General features: G+C 47.3%; 1 protein-coding gene and 1 long non-coding RNA gene across 7 annotated transcripts in view; one reads left to right on the forward strand and one right to left on the reverse strand.

The window, feature by feature from the left end:
- The window catches only part of LOC309623421, a 720,194-nt gene that overhangs the window by 182,667 nt on the left and 518,455 nt on the right, over nucleotides 1-19,072 (reverse strand). The gene's annotated exons all lie outside the window — the stretch shown is intronic.
- ADAMTS16 (ADAM metallopeptidase with thrombospondin type 1 motif 16) overlaps nucleotides 1-19,072 on the forward strand; it is a 160,340-nt gene that overhangs the window by 103,068 nt on the left and 38,200 nt on the right. For all 6 annotated transcript variants that reach the window (XM_082380311.1, XM_082380313.1, XM_082380312.1 and 3 more), the window contains one exon: nucleotides 6,278-6,404. In XM_082380311.1, coding sequence (XP_082236437.1) covers nucleotides 6,278-6,404 — 127 coding nt within the window. The remainder of the gene's footprint in view (nucleotides 1-6,277; nucleotides 6,405-19,072) is intronic.

The raw sequence follows: 19,072 nt of genomic DNA on the forward strand, positions 1-19,072 counted from the left end.
AATTGTGGTGCACGGGCTTAGTTGCCCCGTGGCATGTGGGCTCTTCCCGTACCAGGGATCGAACCCGCTTCCCCTGCATTGGCAGGCGGACTCTTAACCACGGTGCCACCAGGGAAGTCTCTCATTTTTCTTATTTTGTGTATGTGTGCTTATTGTTTATTTTCTTCATTAAGTTAATATGTCAGTGACAGTTTAGCCAGGAAAGCAGAAACCACACGAGGTATTTCAAGCAGGAAGGTTTTTAATATAAAGGTCCATGTGCTTACAAAATAGCTGGAGAGGTTGGAGGACTAAAGGTCAGAGAGAGACCCATGTAGATTTCAGAGTTGCTCTGGCTATTAAAGAGGTGGAAGGTGTGGAACATTCCAGAAATTCCTGGTGAGGATTAGAGTTAAGCCAGCATTGGAGCAGGTGATTCCCAGGAAAATGTCTAGAGACTACTGCAGACCTCACATCTGCCAAAGCCGATGTTTATATCCTCTCTGCCAGGGACATGACGCTGTGGCTCTGCCCACATCCTGCGCTCGTACTTCTCATTGGTGGGATCGCCCCGACAGCCTCATAGACAAGAGATGTTAAGACTGCAGTGCTGACAGGGAGCCCCTGTAATCGAGGGGAGAGCAGGAAAGAGAGGAGTGAGCTGGGCTGTAGGTTGTTATGCTTGAAGATAGCCCCCTCCCCCAAAATATCAGCTCTTGGATTCACCGTTTTCTCTTCCCTAACATATTAACTTGTGGCTCACATTTTTGTCTGCATCCAAATATATTGATGTATGTTCATCTTCTAATATATTGACTTTTGTTCCAATCTATATCAGTTCCTTCTTTCTGCTTCCTTGATCTATGCTTTCTTCTAACACTGTAATTAAGTATTGGCTTCATTTATTTCCATTCATACCTATTTTTAGCAATATTAGTATTTAAGGCCATGAAAATACCCTCTGAATCTTACTTTTAGCTCCACACTGTAAATTCTGTTTTATAGCATTTTTGTCACTGTCATTTTCTTAAGTGAATTTTGCTGTGAACCTGATGACCATTCTCCTGTTTTGCTCTACTTCCACTAATTGCTTAAAATTTCCAGGCAACACTCTACATTTTCCCTTTCTTCTCCTAATCATATACTTTCTTCCTTATCTGCTTGTGGCCTATCAGTGTCCTCAACTGAAGATGGAACTGTCCTTCAGAAGGAGCATTTGGAAATGTGCGCAGGCACTTTCGTTGCCATGATGAGTGGGGGTGGGTTGCTACCAGCATCTAGCGGGCAGATCCAGGGGTGCTAAAAGTCTCACGATATGACAAGCATGCTGCCTAAGTAATACTGGTACCTAAAATGTCAGTAGTGTCCCGCTAAGAAAAATGAAAGGTCTCCAGTGTCACCAGCTAAAAAAATTAACTGGCAGAGTCAGAACTTGGACATGCGTTGGACAAATTCAGTGTTTTTCTTTGCGTTATATTTTTTCTATCACGTTGTTACTAAGTTATTCCATGAATGACTAGATCTAGATTTCCCTCTTATCCAATTAACGGGTAAAAGTTTGGGACTTGGCTGACACCAAGGTCAAACAAATGTCTCCACTAAGAAAGAAAAATGAATACGTTAATCAAGTAAACTTCTGTTTCTATTTCAAAGAAAAACAATTTCCTATTTGCTTGATCGAGAGCCTGTACCTCCCTCAGGACCATCAGTGATCATTAAGGCCTGATTCTTTGTTAAGACTTGAGCATAAGGATTGAATTTCACACGTCTTCAATCTCAAAACTGGAAACCAAACTGAAGACATTATTCATAGAGTCACACCTAAAAAGCCAGAAGACTTTGGTCTTTTTAAATGGACTTTTAAATTGTCATATAAGTGGAGAGAAAAGATTAATTTTCCTTCCCTACTATTAGAACTGGCCACTAACAGTTTTAGAAAATGGTACTCTTGTTCAGTAGGTCCTCATGTAAATTGGGTCATTAAGGTTATCTGGCTTAATTTAAGGGAGTTCTCAAGATTTAATTTAATGGAGTTCACAAGATTCCCTACAGAATAGCTTAAAAATGACACGTGTTTATTTCTTCTAATTTAATAGTCTCTTATTCCCTGTTAGCAAGTGGAAAAGTAGACTCATAAAACATTGATTCAGATTTCGTCTCTGCATTGATACATGGGTGAGTCATCAAAACTGTGCCTAGTTCATCCTAAGTACTGCATAAAGAAGAGAATATACCCTTACTTGGATGGGGTTTTTTGCCAAGTATTATTAACTCACTACAGTCATCCTTCCCTGTTGGTTCCAGGAACCCCCATGGATACCAAAATCTGCAGATGCTCAAGTCCCTTATGTAAAATGAGGTGGTATTTGCAAATAACCTATGCGCATCTCCCCACATACTTTAAATCATCTCTAGATGGCTTATAATACCTAATATAATGTAAATGCTACCTAGGTAGTTGTAAATACACGGTAAATGCTAGGTAAATGGTTGCTGGCACAAGGCAAATTCAAGTTTGATTTTTTAGAACTTTCTGGGATTTTTTTTCTGATTTTTTTCCATCTGTAGTTGGTTGAATCAGCAGATTCGGAACCCTTGAACCAGGAAGGCTGACTGTATTAACTTGCTGGAGCTTAGAAGTTACTGAATATAATGAAATTGGCCGATGGCTGAAAAACTGCCTAATAAGTGTGGGAACAAATCAATCCATGCAGGCTGTACTCTCCGCTCTCAGGAAATTTGATCTAAGGGATGACACCTATATGTCCACTGAACTTTGACATTAGGTTCACCATATAACGTCTTACCCAAACCTGGATGCTATTGCGAGGGAAAAGGGTTGTTTACCATTTTTCCAGGACAAATGAGCACAAACCTGGGCTAGCCTGGCAGGAGCTGTCTTTACTCACAACACTCCGGGCACCAAATGTGTGGGTTTTGTCCATACCAACCACCATTGCCGGATTTTCCAACCTCCAACGGGGTGTCCTGCATTAATCTAACTGCAGTACTAACTACCTAGAGTCACCGTCAGACCCCACAGGTGAAGGGCTCAGTCCCACAGCACTGCTCCCACTTCAGATGCCATTTGCATGCCAGGGCACCCACACTTCTGTCTGACTTGGCTACAAAGCTGTGGGTTCTACACTCTCCCACTGCCCGCCACTCCCCCCGTTTCAGGTTCAATATTTTGCTACATCAGCTCACAGACCTAAGGAAGGCACTTTACTTACTTCCTGTCACTGGTTTATCGTAAAAGATACCAGGGAACGACGAGATGAAGAGGTACACAGGGAGAGGTCGGGAAGGGTTCCGGACCCCATGAAGCTGGGGTGTGCCATCCTCCTGGAAGCTCTCTGAACCCCGTTGTTTAGGGGTTTCCATGGAGATTTCATTACACAGGATTGATTAAATCATTGGTCATTGATAACTGAACTAAATTGCCAGCCCCTTTCCCCTCGCCAGAGGCCCAGGATTGGGCTGAAACCCTCTAATCACGCCTTGATGCTTCTGGGGACCAGCCCCGTCCATAAGCTGCGTAGGGACCCCCACCACCCGCCAGCTCAGCAGCACACAAAAGCCACTCCAAAGGTTCTTGGAGCTGTGTGCCAAGAACCAGGGACAAAGACCAGGTATTTACTTTTTACTACGTGTATATCACAGCTGTGTAACCCGAGACGTAAAAGTGGTGGCTTCGGATATTGCGTAGAGCCGCGGTTCTCAAAGTGTAGTCCGCAGAGCAGCAGTGCCAGCAGCACCTGGGCATCGGTTAGAGATGTAAATCCACAGCCCCCACCCCACGCCTGCTGAATCCAAGGCTCTGAGGTGGCCGGGATTCTGTGTTTAAACTACCAGAGAATTCAGATGTGCGCTCAAGTCAGGGAGCACGGGAGTTCAGAGGCAGGGGGATGTGGGTCTTCCTTAAAGGGATGAGAAGACTTCCGCCAGGTGTGTCAGGGGTGGCAGTGGAGGACCGCATTCCAGGTGGAGAGACGGCTGGGAGTCAGAGGACCAGGGGCGATGTCGGCATGAGAGGGATACAGCAGGGCTGGAGGACAAGGCTGGGAAGTCTCCAGCTTAAAAAGAGAAAAACAGACTTTTAACCTGGGAGTGGCATGAGCGTGTGTGTGCGCGCACGCGCGTATGTGAAGGAAATATCCGTGGTATCAGTCCAACAGCTGGACTTGGAGGAGGAATGCCTGGAGTAAGGCATGGGGGTGGGGGGCAGGGGACTACAAGACTGACCCCTTGACCACACAGAGACCACAGAACCCCGGGCAGGGGGGCTGGAGGAAGCCTGCTTTGAAATGGATGTTTATGTATTTGTGCATCTGTTAGACGGCCAGGTCTGTGAGTCCAGGAGGCAGCCTGGGGACATCGGGGCTAAGAGTGGGTGCAGGGCAGGAGACGGTGGCGGGTCAGTAATCCATCGCCACGTGCAGTCAGGGTGATGCCCAGGAAAGCACCTCCAGGAAAGTGGACGAGGGCGAACCTGTGCAAGGTTTGGAGTGTAAGACGTGAGGGACCCTCCTCCAGTGCCCATCACTGCGTGTTTGCATCTGTTCTGTGTGTGACGTAGTGACAGGGCACACAGCTGGCTCGGTACCACATCAAGGACACTGAAAGAGATGGATTTCCGATATGTGCTTCCTTCCACGGTGAAGCCCAGCAGGAGGTGTCAGTGGGTTGCGTTGCCTGACGTGCCTCTTGGCTCCCCCCGTCCCCAGGAGAGCTGTGCCCACGAGGGCTCCATGGCCTTGCTACACAGGTCACCAAGCCCATCTTTGATTTTACTAAATCTATATATTAGAACAAATGTCACGGCTTCGGTCTTAGCAGAGCCTGGAAATATTCCTTTTTATTATCATTCTTCTGCCTCGTGGGACTGAGGTTCACCTTGACCTTCTTCCCGTTACTGCTCAGGGACATTTGCTGTATGTGACTTAAATCTTGTTCTTTCATAGAAATACTCACTTTCAAGATTCTCAACATGTTTAAGTAAATTTTCTTATATTTCTGCAGAAATATTCCATGACCTTTATCAAAGTCACTTTTAATATGCCGTTCCTGATGAGAGACCATTAAAATCAGGAAGATACAGTTGTGAAATCCACCCTGGGGTGCATCAAATAAAAACTGTTCAACTTGGTTAAAATATGATTGTGTCAAGTTGGCAGAGAGCTGAATAATCGCAGAAAACCACAAGGGTCCTATGTCACCTCTGATGTCCTCCATCAGCACCGACAGGGCCATACCCAAGGCAGGAAGTTTTAACCAGTTTTGAATGCATGGTTCAGTGGTATTAAGCACATTCGTATTGTTGTGCACATGTCACCACCATCCATCTCCAGATCTTTTCCATCTTCCCAAACTGAAACTGTGCCCATGGACACCTCCCCACCCCCTCATCCCCCATCCCCTGGCAACCACCCTTCTACTTTCTGTCTCTGTGATTTTGACTAGTCTAGGAACCCTGCTGTAAGTAATGGTTCCTTTTTTAAAAAGCATTTATTTTTTGGCCATGCCCCATGGCATGTGGGATCTTAGTTCCCCAACCAGAGATCGAACCTGTGCCCCTTGCATTGGAAGTGCAGAATCTTAACCCCTGGACTGCCAGGGAAGTCCCATTGGTACCTTTTTTAGTAAATTTAATGAATTGAAATATCGAACATATTGAGGGATGCTCAGAAAGCCTGAGTAGCCCTGGGGATATAAATGGAGGCTGAGAATCAGACCAACTTTCATTTCCGTTGACCTCATTTGAGGCAACATCCAAGCCAGTATTGTGAAAAGGTCACCATCCGGCTGCAACCCTGGAGGTATTTTGCTCTGTGAATTCTCTGCTGCTGAAGCGCTTATCACTTTGTTGTCTGTATTTCTTTCTGGTTTATTACCGATCATTTCCTGTTGTGCCCTCTCACTTAGAAACACAAGTGAATGTACTTACTATGTGTTTGTTTTGAAAAAATGGTTGGTGTTTCCAATTCTGGAAACAATAGAAAAGAACCAAAAGATTGTTTCATCAAATATATGTTGGCACCCATAGCAAGACACATGTTACAAGATGTTAAAATATAGGGGGAAGATACAAGCCATCTTAGAACTGATGCAATTCACTGATAAAATTCATCAAGACAGGCCAGAAAAGTAGAACATTAGTAGTCAGCCAAAGGTCATTAATGCAAAGACGTGCCAGTACAGTAAAGATTTTTTTTCAAGAGATTTCATTAGCGCTTCGCCTGCCTTTTACCACGGGGCGTGTTTGTGAGTCTTCACTGTGCACCCCGCTCTCTCACAGGGCAGATGACCACGAGAGCCGGCTGCTACAGAGACCTGAGGTTCCCGGTGAACACATCATTCTGCAGCCCCGACGCCCGGCCTGTCACAGGGGTCGTGCCTTGCAAAGTATCTGCCTGTCCCCCCAGGTAAGAACTGCCATGTTCCTCTGAATGGGTGTCAGGGTTTTGCAGATATAATGCTGAGGCCTTGGTGCTCCTGAGTCTGGGGAACAGAAGTGCCAACCACTGCCACATAATCCGTGACAGCAGAGGCAAAAGGAACAAGAACTGCCTGAACAGGTGAGCCAAATAAAGTGCACTGGGGCTGGAAATAGCCTGCAAAGCCTTGTCAGTGGGAGCGAAGGTCTCGTAGTAGATGGCGCTTGTTCTGTCTTACTTAGTGCAGGCTGTGGGAGGGATGGTGCGCTGTGGATATAGGAACGCTTTCCCTCGCAGCCTCTATCCCCTTCGCTGGTGTTTCCTTTTCTTACTGAGTGAAACCTGTTAGAAGAACCCGCTGGCGAGGCCTGTCCAGGCTGTAGAGGGAATGTGGCCGCAGCACATGTGTGGGACGGGCCGCAGAAAGCAGGGCTCTGTCACCCCACTCACCGGTCCCCAGTACTGCCGCCCCTCCACGTTTCTGAAGAAAGCTCAGGTTCCCTGACACGGGGGTTGGGAAGGACCCCGAGGAGGCAGCCATGGTCCTGCCCTGCCCCCCTCAGCCATCACTCCCTGCGCTTGTCCGTAGTCCATCTGCTTCTCACTTGCTTCATCTTCACAGAGGGGCTGTGGAAATCATCTGAGTAACATATTTACGGGATGAAAGGCCCGTTAGACCCTTCAGACAGCGGAGGTACTCGCCACAACACATGTGATCTCATACGTCTTGATTTTAAAGACCCACAAGAGCTGGCTCTGCTGAGCTGAGCCTCAAAAGCAGAAATCTGGATGCCTCTCCCAGAGACAGTAAAACCCAAGAGGAAGGGAGGCACTGTCTCCCTTCTCTCTGAGTTTGTGGGTCCCTGGTCCCTCACTTAGGGTAGAAATGGAGGACACAGGCCAGCATCTGAGAGGCCGGCACCTTGCCCCCCCGCCGCTGTGAGTGGGGGTGCCTCCCTGGGAAGATCTGTCCTCCCTCAGAGGGCCAGTGGCCCGACTCAGCCGGGCTCCTCGGCTACCACGCCCCACAGCCTGGTAATGAGAGAGAGAGATGGATCAGTATTTGCGAAAGGAATTTAGCGCCTGAGGCCCATCACCCACCAAGGCATTGGAGGCACCCCTGGGGGTTCTTCTGGGACCGAAGGAGCTCCTGGAACTGATGCCCACCCTGGTCCTCGCTTCACCTGTCAGCAATCCTGCAGCCAGCCGGGCGGCCCCATGGTCTGTGCAGGGCCCCATGGCAGACAGAAGCCCAGGCACCATGCGCTCCTTCTGTGCCTGAAGCGACACACCAAGTGCACACCGTCCAGGATGGTTTACGAAATGAAGCCCCTGGTCGGCCAAGAGAGGATATAGCACAGCACCATTTCTGCAAAATGAACCTCCTGTCCGAAGGAAACAAGGGGCCAGACAGCCAGGGCTCCCCGGGTCCGCTGAGGTGTTGCACCAACTTGACCCCTTCTCCCCGGACAGCCGGTTCTGCACCTGTGTTCCAGGTGACACAGCGTGGACCTCACTGTGACCTCTGATCATACATCTCCAAGGAGCCTTGGGGAGAAGGATGTTAGGAGTGCTGCTGCAGGCACTGGGGTTCTCTTTCCATATTGCACCGAGTTCTTGCTAAGGCAGAGGAACCCAGGGTGCCTCAAGGCAACTAGTTAACAGTGTTGAAAAGTCGAAAAACCTCACTAATTTAGACTAAGAGGGGTGTGTGTGTGTGTGTGTGTGTGTGTGTGTGTGTGACATTTATGTGCAGGAGAAACTAAAGTTACTGGTGACTTGGGACTAAATCCATCGGAATGCTAAAGCTCAGGCTGATTGGGAATATGTAGTTCTTGCATGGAATCGCTCCCCGGAATCGTGTGAGTGGCTCATCCCCTTGCAGTCCAAGCTGCCCAGGTGGGCTTGGTGAAGCTCATGACAGTGGACTCAAGAGAACACTCAACCCCAGCCCCGGGCTAAGTCACCCACTCCTCGGCTTCCAGCTTCGTGATTTTAAGCATCCCATAACTCAGATGTGAAGTGATGGTCGGGACACCCTGAATAGGCCCCTCTGCATCTCCAAACCGTGCAGGACTCAGCCCAGGATGCAGGGGTGGCTGGTGGCCCTGAGCGGGCAGGGGAAGCAGAGGCAACCGTGGTAGCCAGCAACCGCTGCTCCTCCGAGGACGGCCTCCGCCCCGTGGTGCGGGGAGAGAGCTGGGGGTTCCCCTCCCCTCCCTCTCCTGGGTTTCCTCCTTGTGCTGAACCCTTAGCGAAGGCATTTAAGCCATGCCCGGCTGCTGTCTGTTCAGTGTTACTCCAGATGGCAGGCTGCTTCTACCAGCCTCTGGTCCCGTGTCAGTGCACCAGAAATGTTACTTTCCACAAAGGTCACTGATTGGATGGGATTATTGGTTATTGGATTTCAGCGATAGAACTCTAGCATACCTTACGTGGTCGGGCAAAACTGTCCTTACTCTCAACCATTATCCATGACTAACATCATCATCTCTTGTGTCTGTTTGTTCCTGGTACAGAATTTTCACGCTTATTGATTCCAGAAAGTCTCTCCAGGGTCAGATGTTGGTTTTGTCCACTGACATATCCTGAGGGACGATAGCTGTGCCTGTCCCTCAGTAAATGCTTGTAGAGTTCAGGGAGGAACCAGGGTCCCACGGGCCAGGTCAAGAACTCCAGGCCTGCGGGGTGGTCTCGGGAAAGTGGCTTCACCTCCTGGTGCCTCGGTTTCCTCGGCTGTGAGTTGACAAAGAGAAAACACGCAGATGTGTGCCCTAAGTACGAAGCTCTGTGGCCAGTCTCCCTTGGGGGGGTCTTGTAGGTGAGCCCAGCCGGTCCTGTTTGGATGCTGCCATTGAGAAATAAGACGCTGCTTCGTCAACTGTCCCGTAATCCGTAATAAGTCTTATTTGTATGTTTCCACATGTCTCTCACGTAAAGTACCCGCCCTAGGCCAGCCTCCTTCAAGATCTGCCCCAAGAGTAAGAGAGCTTGTATTATTCTTGATGAGCCACAGCTTTAGGGACTGAGGTCTCATCAGACGCTTTCGGTCACCAGCGCCACCTGAGGCCATTAACATCCGTGTGAGTGATACCACTTGCCTGACTCTCCAGTCCCGTCCCCGCCTCTCGCTCCTGCCGTCAGCAAGGACGGCCAGACCGTGCTTCTCCACGCACATTTCCTCTTTCTTGTCTCTGTTAATAGAACCCCAGACACACACATTCACACACCCACGCTCACACACACTCTCACACTCACGCTCACGCACAGACGCCCTGGTGGATGTTCCCCATCCCCCTCCTAGATCCTCGTCAGCCAACGGGATGCGAGCGGAAGAGATGCAGGTGCCTTCAGAAGCGCTCCTGCAGAAGTGCTCCTTCCTCCCCTCCTGTCCCCTCTCCTGAGCAGTAGCAGAGCTAGCCTTAGCTCCAGCCCCGACAAAGCACGTGGGGTCACGAGACAGAATCCCTGATGACTCCCTGGGGCAGAGCTGCCCCCCTCCGCCCCATGTCTCCAGCCCAGCCTTCCGCGTGAAGGGGAAGAGCTCCCTCCCATGTTTGAGCTGTGCTTCCGTGGCCTCTGTTGGGGCAGCTGAGCCCTCTCCTGCCTCCTACCTGCTGCCTCTGTGAGACCTTGGTTCCAAACACCCTTCCCTGGCCATGGCCTCTTTGTCTTTGCAGCTCCTGGGCTCCCAGATAGATCCATGCTCGAGGTGTCCTCCTGTCTCACCCAGTGTCCAGGCTTTAACCCCCTTGTCCAACTCCACTTGCCCAGAAAACCCAGCCCGGCGACACCTCTCTCATCACTCACTCTGCTGCCTGTGGAGCTCGGGAGCTTAATGCTGCCAGAAGTTCACAAGCCCACGTTCTCACTCTGAATGTACGGCCACCGGCTTCCGTGGCCGCCCAGGGTGGCCGGCAGTCCTGACACCCTTCCCTGGGCATCTGGTCCCTCGCGGGACAGTGATTTTACATCACCTCCTGTCTCCTCCAGCTTTCTTCTTCTCCAACCCACACTCTTGGCCCAGGACCTCAGACCTCAGAGATGGGCTCAGGCAGTGGCCACCCCCTCCTCCCACCAATGCCACCTGAGACACCCCCATCACTCTGCCTTCCTTCCTTCACGCTGGACCAGGGCCCTGCTTCTCCCCCAGAACCTTCATAGTTATGTCTCTGATGCTCCTCCTTCATGCGGATGGAATCCTTCCAAGAAAGATTTTTAAATGGGTGTCGGGTTTCCTTCAGCAAGATTATAAATGTATATATATTTGTATGTTACTAGTTTTTCCGGTAGGTCCCCTGTTCAGCCCACTGTTTCTCTCCCTTGGCCTCCCCCTCCTCCCTACAGTCTGTCTTCCTGGTTGTCAGGGATCTAGAGCCAACAAGGTCTCTGGATTCTTCTCCATCTTATATTCTGTACTTAACTCACTGGTGTAGAATTTTACAAGTACGCTCTGTCAACAGCTTTGTGTGCTGAAAGAAAAGGCACAGCTCAGGAACAACAGGGTCAGTCTCGGGGAGACTGGAAGTGGTGCGTGGGAACAGCCTGTAGAGAACACAGTGAGGGCACCCAAGTCACCCCAGAAAACCCAGAGGCCCCCATCTTACTGAACTCTTTGATTTATACATCTCATATCTTTTGATATTTATATTTCCTCTGAAAGAGAAAGCTTTGGGAGACAATAGAAAGCCTGGCAGTGAAGCTAATGCCATGCGTCCTTGCTGGGAGACCCCTGAGGAGGACAAGAGGGGCGCCTGCAGGGTTCCTGCTTCACCCCCAGCCAGTTGCAGGAGCCTGATGACAGGCCAGCCCTCAGGTGTCTATGGTCCGGGTGGAACAAAGTTTCCCAGTTCCCAACCCACAGCTCTTCTGCCTCCGAGTCCTTTGGTGGAGTGGACTTAGCATGCTAAGGGGCTAGAGCGGCATAGCCCATGCCTGCCAGCTCGCACCTGGTCGAAGGTGTGGGCTGAGCTGCCGCTTTGGTACTCCTGCCTGTACGTAATCAGGGCAACACAAGGCCAGGATTTGTTGAGGGAATCCACGTAAAAGCTCTTAGCCCAGTACATGGGCTAAAACACTCAGTAATTCTTGGCTGTTTTATTTTTTGCTGCAAAAGGAGAAACAAGTTCACATTAGTTATTTATTTAGTCTGTGAAGCAAAACGACCAGTGACAAACACAGAAGAATGAACCTGTATTATATACCTCAATCCTTGTGGATTGTCATTTTAACCGTTGAATTGGGAAAATAGATCTTAATTTTAAAAGTTGTTGTGCTGTCCTCTGAAATGTGAGATACATTTCTCTCTTGCCCAGAATACCGATGATTTTTTTGTCCCTGATTAAGTGGGCAGCAAACCCAAGCTTTATTTGTCCAAGCAGGAGAGCCCTTGCCTTTCTTACTAGACTGCTCCTGCGAGGCGGCTGGCCGTGACCCTCTCGAGCCACGTGTCCACCTGCTTCTCCGCGGCCTCACAAAGCCACAGCGGCCACACTGCGTGGCTGCAGTCCTCAGCCTCCCACCTCTTCGGCTGGCTCGGGGCAGGGAGGATGGAGCAGGGTGCAATGTGCTGTCTCCCGCCCCACGTGAAGTGAAGGAGGCTCCCCAAAGGACCGCGGAGCGGAGACTTTCAAACAGCCTAATCCACAGCCCTTCTCCTTTCTAAGTTACAAGAACAGGAAAACTGCTCCGCTGGTGGGAACCCCTTGCCTCCCCGAGCCCTCCCCATCCACGTGTGCGCGCAGCGCGTCTGAAGGCGCGCGCGGTGTCGCGGATGGGATCCCAGCTCGTGAATCTTCGCGGGGCAGAGACCTGGGAGTCCAGGACCTCCTAGCTGGAGGAGGAGGATCTCAAATCGTGTGCGAGGCCCCGGCCCGCAGGAGCATTCGACAGCTGCTCCCCTGGGACGGAGCGAGGCCAGCGCCCCGCAAGGAGGCTCTGAGGGCCTCTCACAGACGGCAGCGTGCGGCTCTCCCACGGCTCATTTGAGGGAGAATCAGGCATTTTTATCGCTTGCTTTTGAAACGTGAACTATAAATCACACGGCTATTTATTTCCTTTCTATTTCTCAGTTTATCTAAATGGAGTGGCTCTTCCTGTCATTTATCGTACCTCTCTAGTTTTCGAGGCACAAACACTAATTGTACGCCTTCCTGGACCATGGACTGAAGGTGGAACGAGAGGAAATACTTTCCAGATGGTAAACGAACACTTTTCCTCTCTCTTCAGTATTATTCTAGGAATGCAGAATAAGCGTGTAGATAAAACATACTGTCATCGGATGCCCCACCCCCAGCACACATGTAGCCCCCCTCTGTATTCCTCTCTGCTTGATAGTCGGATGGTCCTATTGTTTTTGCCTACACTTTGCTGACCCTCTACAAACCCATCAGCAAAACTGCTTCTTTTACAACCAAGATACCGAAGCAGGTGACTGCATCCATTTGGTAGAAATGACAGAGAAGATGCAGCAGGACAACTGTATGACTAATGATCTTCTTATGGCAACACTGCCAGTGACAGGAAAGGGGGCAGTGACTTTTTTGTCTCATCTCTTAGATACAAGCCTTGAAAATATTCATGCCCCATAGTGTACAGGTTAGCAAGGGAATGAAAGGGTCCGTGGTCACTGAGGTGATCCGTATAAGTGAAATGGTTTAACTCCCAGGATGCTACAGAAGTGAGTATTTCAGTTCATTTAATTAGCAAAGTGACTGGGAATAAACAAGCCACAGGACTGGCTTCCTGGGCGTGTGACCTGCCCATTCACCCAGGGCCCGGTGCTCAGATGGTCCGCCTCTTGGTTTAATTCTCTGATGCAGCCAACTTGAAATCCCTCATGATTTTGCACCTTGCACTGGATTCCACAAGTTATACAGCCAGCCCTGCCCCGCAGCCCAACTTCTGTGTCAACATTCTTTTCTAGAATCTTTGGAAACTGTACTGGAATGTTTCTTCTTTTAGTAAATCAGTTATACATTACTCTTGAGTTTGGAACACAGTGACTTCAACTCATGGATTTCTCTGGTGACACCACAGTGGCAGATGCGAAGGATACACTTGGTACAATTATCTTTTCTGATTTTCTTTCCACTTACGGGCTGAGCGCCAGTTTTGCTGGACTTAAGAATACTTGCAGATGCGTGAAATAACGCTGAGGAGAGCTTTACAGAACCTGTGTCCTCTGGGTTCCCCAGCTTCTCTGTCCTGTTCTTCTCGTAACGAGCCTGCCTGTATCTAGGGCACCTGATGCTGCAGCTCAAGCCCACAGATGCCACCTCCCTAAGGGGACCTCACTTTTCTTGCGAAGTCTTGTCCTCCCTCCACTGTGCCCCCTTTGAAAAGGCATCTAACCCTCTACAGTTAATCAGGGAAACCAGAAGTGTTATAGCATCTCTGTAATTGACACTCTTTGGAGAAGCATTCAGCTTAAGTGTGAAGTTGCCAGTTCAGGTGCTTGGGTCACGACTTGAAACTGTATAATCACCTAGATGTGACAATATCTCAATATAAAAGAGGATGTCTTGCTCTATCTCCTCCAGGAAAGGTGTCACTTAACCAAAACAATGAGGTTAAAATACATGCAGGCTGGTATAGTTATTTGTTACAATATATTCACAATGAAAATCAAGTTACAAGTATGGACCAACTGGTCCTAAGCAAGACTGATTTGACTTATTTCCTCAGTTGCTGAAATATTAACATGGGAACCGTTGCAGAAGCAGTGGGAATATAAAAATCATAGCTAACTTTTTAGATCTGGCTTCATCATTTCACACCTAAAAATCTGCCTTATGTAGTTCTGTAAAATAGTTTGGGTTTTGTTTTGTTTCATTTTTTGTCTGCTTATTTGTTTTGCTTTATTTGTTTTGGTGCATGCATGTGTGGCAGTATGTGTGTGTCTGTGTATTTTGTTGTTTTAATATATATATATTTATCTATGTGAGCAAAGGCAGAAAGGCACTTTAGGAATACTTCTATATTTCAGGGAACTTACTTGGAACTCACTTATAAAGGTTAAATAATACCTAAAATTTTCATAATACTTTTATTATTCTGGTCTTCAGACTGCAATATGATCGAAACTAAAATTCATCAAGTCCCCTAATAATATACACTATGGCATATGCTTCAAATACAAAAATGAAAAGCAAACCTACAGATAGATAAATAGAATAGATAGAGAGATGACAATTAGGTAAGTAGGTAGATAGTTAAATAGAATAGATTTTACTACAAATCTATATGTATATCTGTATATTCACTGCAAGTATACTAATCAGGGCTTCTGAAAATATCTGAAGCTTCTCTCAGAATCATCTTTTTTGGGAGAGAACACAGTATGTTGGTTTTTATGTAAGATTAGGAACCATTGTTTTATTCTCCGATCCATGAATTATTTAGAATGATTGTTTTTTGCATTTCTAAATTTATTGAGGCTTCAGGGAAAATTTTTTGTTATTTCAGATGTTACTACATTGAGATCAAAGAAAGAGTTAAAAACTATATCATTTTTAGCATTTTCAAGACTTCCTTTATGCCTTAGGAATGGGAGTTGTTATAAATATTTTCTGTGGGAATGAAGGAATGTGTGTTTTGTGTTGTATTAGGGTTATTTATATGACAGGTCAAGCTCCTTACTTATTTATTCAAATATGTTCTGACTCTTTGTCTATCTTGTGTGTCTGTTTCTGAGAGAAATACTTTAAAATCTCTCATTATGATTGTTTATTTTTCAGTTTCTCCTATTAAGTTTACTTTATAGTTAACATTAAAATTCCACTTTATGTTGTTAGGTAGGGTTTTCTGCATGTGTGGTTTCTGCATGAATTGTTCTTTATTATTAAATAATGTCCGTCCTTATCCCTAATATTGCTTTTCAGTGGACGGTCTATTTTTTCAGAAATTAACATTATGACACTAGCCTCCATTTACTTATTTTTGACCTGGCTTACATGTTTTCATTATCTTTATTTTTAAACGCCTGTATTATTAGGTTTTTCTGCACCTTGATTAAATAACTTTCTGTTGGATTTTGACTTTATCAAATCAAGAATATCTTTTACACACAAGCTTAGCCCGTTTATATGAGGTATGGTTGCTCTTGTACTAAATTTAGGTCTAGATTTAGGATGTGTGTCCTCCATTTACCAGGCCTTGTCTTTGCGTCTGATTGTTTCATGGCTTTACTCTTTTCTGATGAGTTTGTACAATTCTCTTTATGCTGTTTTATGGCCACTCCTGCAAGAAATTATACCTTCTCCTTCTTTCACACCACTGCTTTTTGATATAAATAAATAAAACAACCATATAAATCAGTGTAACTTTTAAAATATACAAGATTACCCACACGTGATTCTTATAAAACTCTCAAATAAGTAACTTACAGAAAAAAGCTAAGTGAACTGTGACAGAGCTTAAACTGGATTAAATCTCCTTACAGAGCAGTTATAGAGAGCTGGCAAAATTGCTAGAGTTCTCTGTGTGCTTTCTTTGAGGAGGGTGAGAAAGCACTGGGTCAGGAGGCAGACAGCAGACAGAAGACACCTGCGGGAAAGAGGAAGGGAGTCCAAGCGTGCATCACCTTGGAGGCCAGGCCCGCTCACATCCTGCTCCTCGAGTGGTGATAAAATTTAGGAAGGTCAGGGTCATCAGCACCATGTGACCATTTCCAGTGGGGGTGGGAACAGAGGCATGGGGTTGAGAGAGAGAGAGAGAGAGATGAGAAAGCAGAGCACGTGAGCACAGGCGTGTCCCCAGGGAGTCTCGCCGTACAGCAAAGCAAAGGGACAGAACCGCACCTGGAATGGCCATGAAGCCCAGGAGGGTTGGCTGCTGCTTCCCTCCTTTTCACATGAGAGCTGGTGCAGCGAGCCTGTGCACCTTTGGAAATGATCAGGGAGGGGACTGAGAGCTCAGATGTGTCAGCAGCTGTGAGGGTGGCCCTAGGCGGGAGCAGGGAGAGGTGATGGCCAGACGCTGAGGAAGTTCGTTTTCCCAGTGAAAGGAGCCAAGTCCTTCTGTTACCAAATGCAGGTCCAGCTGAAACCCAATACTCGAGAGACAAGTGTTGGTAGGAAAGGAAAATTTGCTTTATTCCGGAGGCCGGCAACCTGGGGAGAAGGTGGACTTATATCCAAAGGCCAACTCCCCGCTGCCAATCAGAGGGCAAGAGCTTTCAAAGGGGAGTTTCAGGGGTGCACAGGCAGAGGAAGGGTGCTACATGCAGAAACAGCTCAGTGAGCTCTGAAATCAAAATTAGTCATGCAGTGGTCTGATCAGTATTATCTTGATTATTTTAAGTACAGTTAATCTTCAGTTGCAGGGTTGGTTTGTTCCCATTTCCTTGAGGCCAAGTTCTCAGAATTGTGTCAGATGGCTCAGCTTTTGTCGTGGTTACAATCTGGTCATCATGTAGTGAAATTCTTCCACCAGGTGAAGGTATCAGTATTTACAAAAGAGCTTTAAGAACGTGACTCAGAATATTACCTACAGCCCTTGAGAAGGAACTAAAGGTCCTTGACTTTGTTTAATGGCTAAACTATTCTTATTTTGTCTTGTTTGACGGTTTTTCTTTGCTTCTGCATTTTCTCACTTCTCTGCATAAATTCATTCTTTGGCTAAACTTTTTCTACAACCAGGAGGCAGGTGGAGGACCCGGGAAGGCCCCGAAGGGTCCTGCTCCGTTTCACTGCCTGGGAGTGAGGGCAGGAGCAGCTGCTGCCTGGAGGGGAAGGAGAAATCAAGGTGGGCAGCGCTCTGACCAGCCATGTAAGTCTCAGGTGGGCATCTCCCTGAGAGCCCACTTAGCCCTGCAGGTCCTAAGTTGAACCTAATCACCCAGGTCATGGGTGCAGATTTGGTGGGGAGAGTTGGCTTAACCAGAATTAGGATAAAAAGAAAAAAAAATAGGTTATAATTCATCTCATTTCAGTGATTCACCAATAAAAATATGTGTATCCAAGAAACCCCTGGTACTTAAGAGGGTTCACATTTTGGTGGACATGCATTTTGCCAAAATGCATGATCAGTATTTTTCAGGTACTGATTAGTGCTCAATTAATGAAATGAGGAAAACAGGTATATTCAGTTCTGGAAAGGGGGATGGCGTCCTGTTCTTCTCCCCAGGTGACCTCGGTTTTACCTCCATCTAACAGGGCTTAGTTTTTATCTAGTGTTTAAAGATGTGCATTGTATTTCCCACCTGGACACCAAATGTGAATAAACTAGCAGTCAGTCTGTGGCTCAGTTCAGGAAGCAGGAACACCCACTGCAGGAGGCCGCCCACATGGGCATCCCAAGGGCTTCCGCGGCCCCTTTCTAGAAGCGTCTAGAAGCATGTGACTCTGCCCCGCAGGAAGTCTCCAGGCCCATGTCTGTGCTGAAGAGCTTCGGATGGGCACTCGCAGGAGTGTGGGACGTGGGAACACTTTGTTTCCTGAGGAGCCATGTCTCAGGAAACATGACTTCAGAAACCAGAGAACCGGGTCGTTCGTTCAGTGGACTGAAATCATCCACAGTTTGTCATTTCAGGCCAAGTTGGTTTGTTTTTCATGTTGTATTTTCCAGAGGGTAAGACCAAAGGGCAGGAAAGAGGATGGCTGTTTGCATATTGACTGAATATTGGCCAAGTATTTTTGAACTATCTGTCAGTTCAAAATCAGTTATTGAAATTGAACACTCCTCTCTAGGAACCTCCTTGAAAGAGATGTTGATTTGCAGACATCTCTTCTGTGCCCCGTGTGTGATGAGTATCTATATCCAGGGCCTGTGTGCGGCCTCCCTGCCAGGCAGACGTGGGCTCAAGCTGCCAGGGTATTTTCAGATTAGCCCTCTCCTGAGCTGGGCATAAGGTGTCCAATATTCTGAGCATCAGTCCTAGAAAAACCACATGTTCACCTGATGATTCAGCTCACGAAATCAAAATCATGTGACTTAAATATAGACAGTAAGGATCAAAAAAGAAGGAAAAAGCACTTAGGACTGCTAACAAGTCCATCTACCGGGAATGTTACATTACTGTCTTCCTCAACATAGTTGAATAAAATACTCTCCATATTCAGTTTAACTATAAATCATCCTATCTTATTTAACAACACCCAGTGACTTTCATTCATGAGAGTGGCATTTTTAAACAGGGTTTAGGTTTAAGGAGAAGATTCACAAACTCTACCGTTTGTATATTTGGGGTGGGTCACACATGATACTTCAGGCCATCAGCCTGAATTTATGCTCAGAAATCAGGCATATTCTTTTTATGCTGGAAAACAGGTGACAAGTGTCCAGCTTGGCTCCTGGTACTTGACATGATATGACACTGTAATAAACTAGGTTTTTAGAGGAAGATCCTTTAAGAAGACTGTCTCCCTTTGTTTTGTTTTGTTTTGTTTTAATGTATGAGAAGTCCAAGGTCATAGTGTCAGACAAAATTCCTGAACCTTCTCTTCAAAAGTAGCATGTGCCCTCCCCAGCCTTCCCAGATTCAGAAGTCAACGTGAACATGGGAAGGGCAGGAGGGGACCCATCCTTTATTTTTTCCCTAAAGATGACCCCACAAGTCTGAACTGAGCAGGTCGAAGAGGAGGGGAGGGAAGGGGAGGGGATGGAAGAGGCCAAAGGTGACTCTCCCTTTGCTGCATCACCATAGCCCCACTAAG

The sequence above is a fragment of the Balaenoptera borealis genome (assembly GCF_965194805.1).
Source record: "Balaenoptera borealis genome assembly, chromosome: 2".
In the NCBI taxonomy this organism is placed as follows: domain Eukaryota; kingdom Metazoa; phylum Chordata; class Mammalia; order Artiodactyla; family Balaenopteridae; genus Balaenoptera; species Balaenoptera borealis.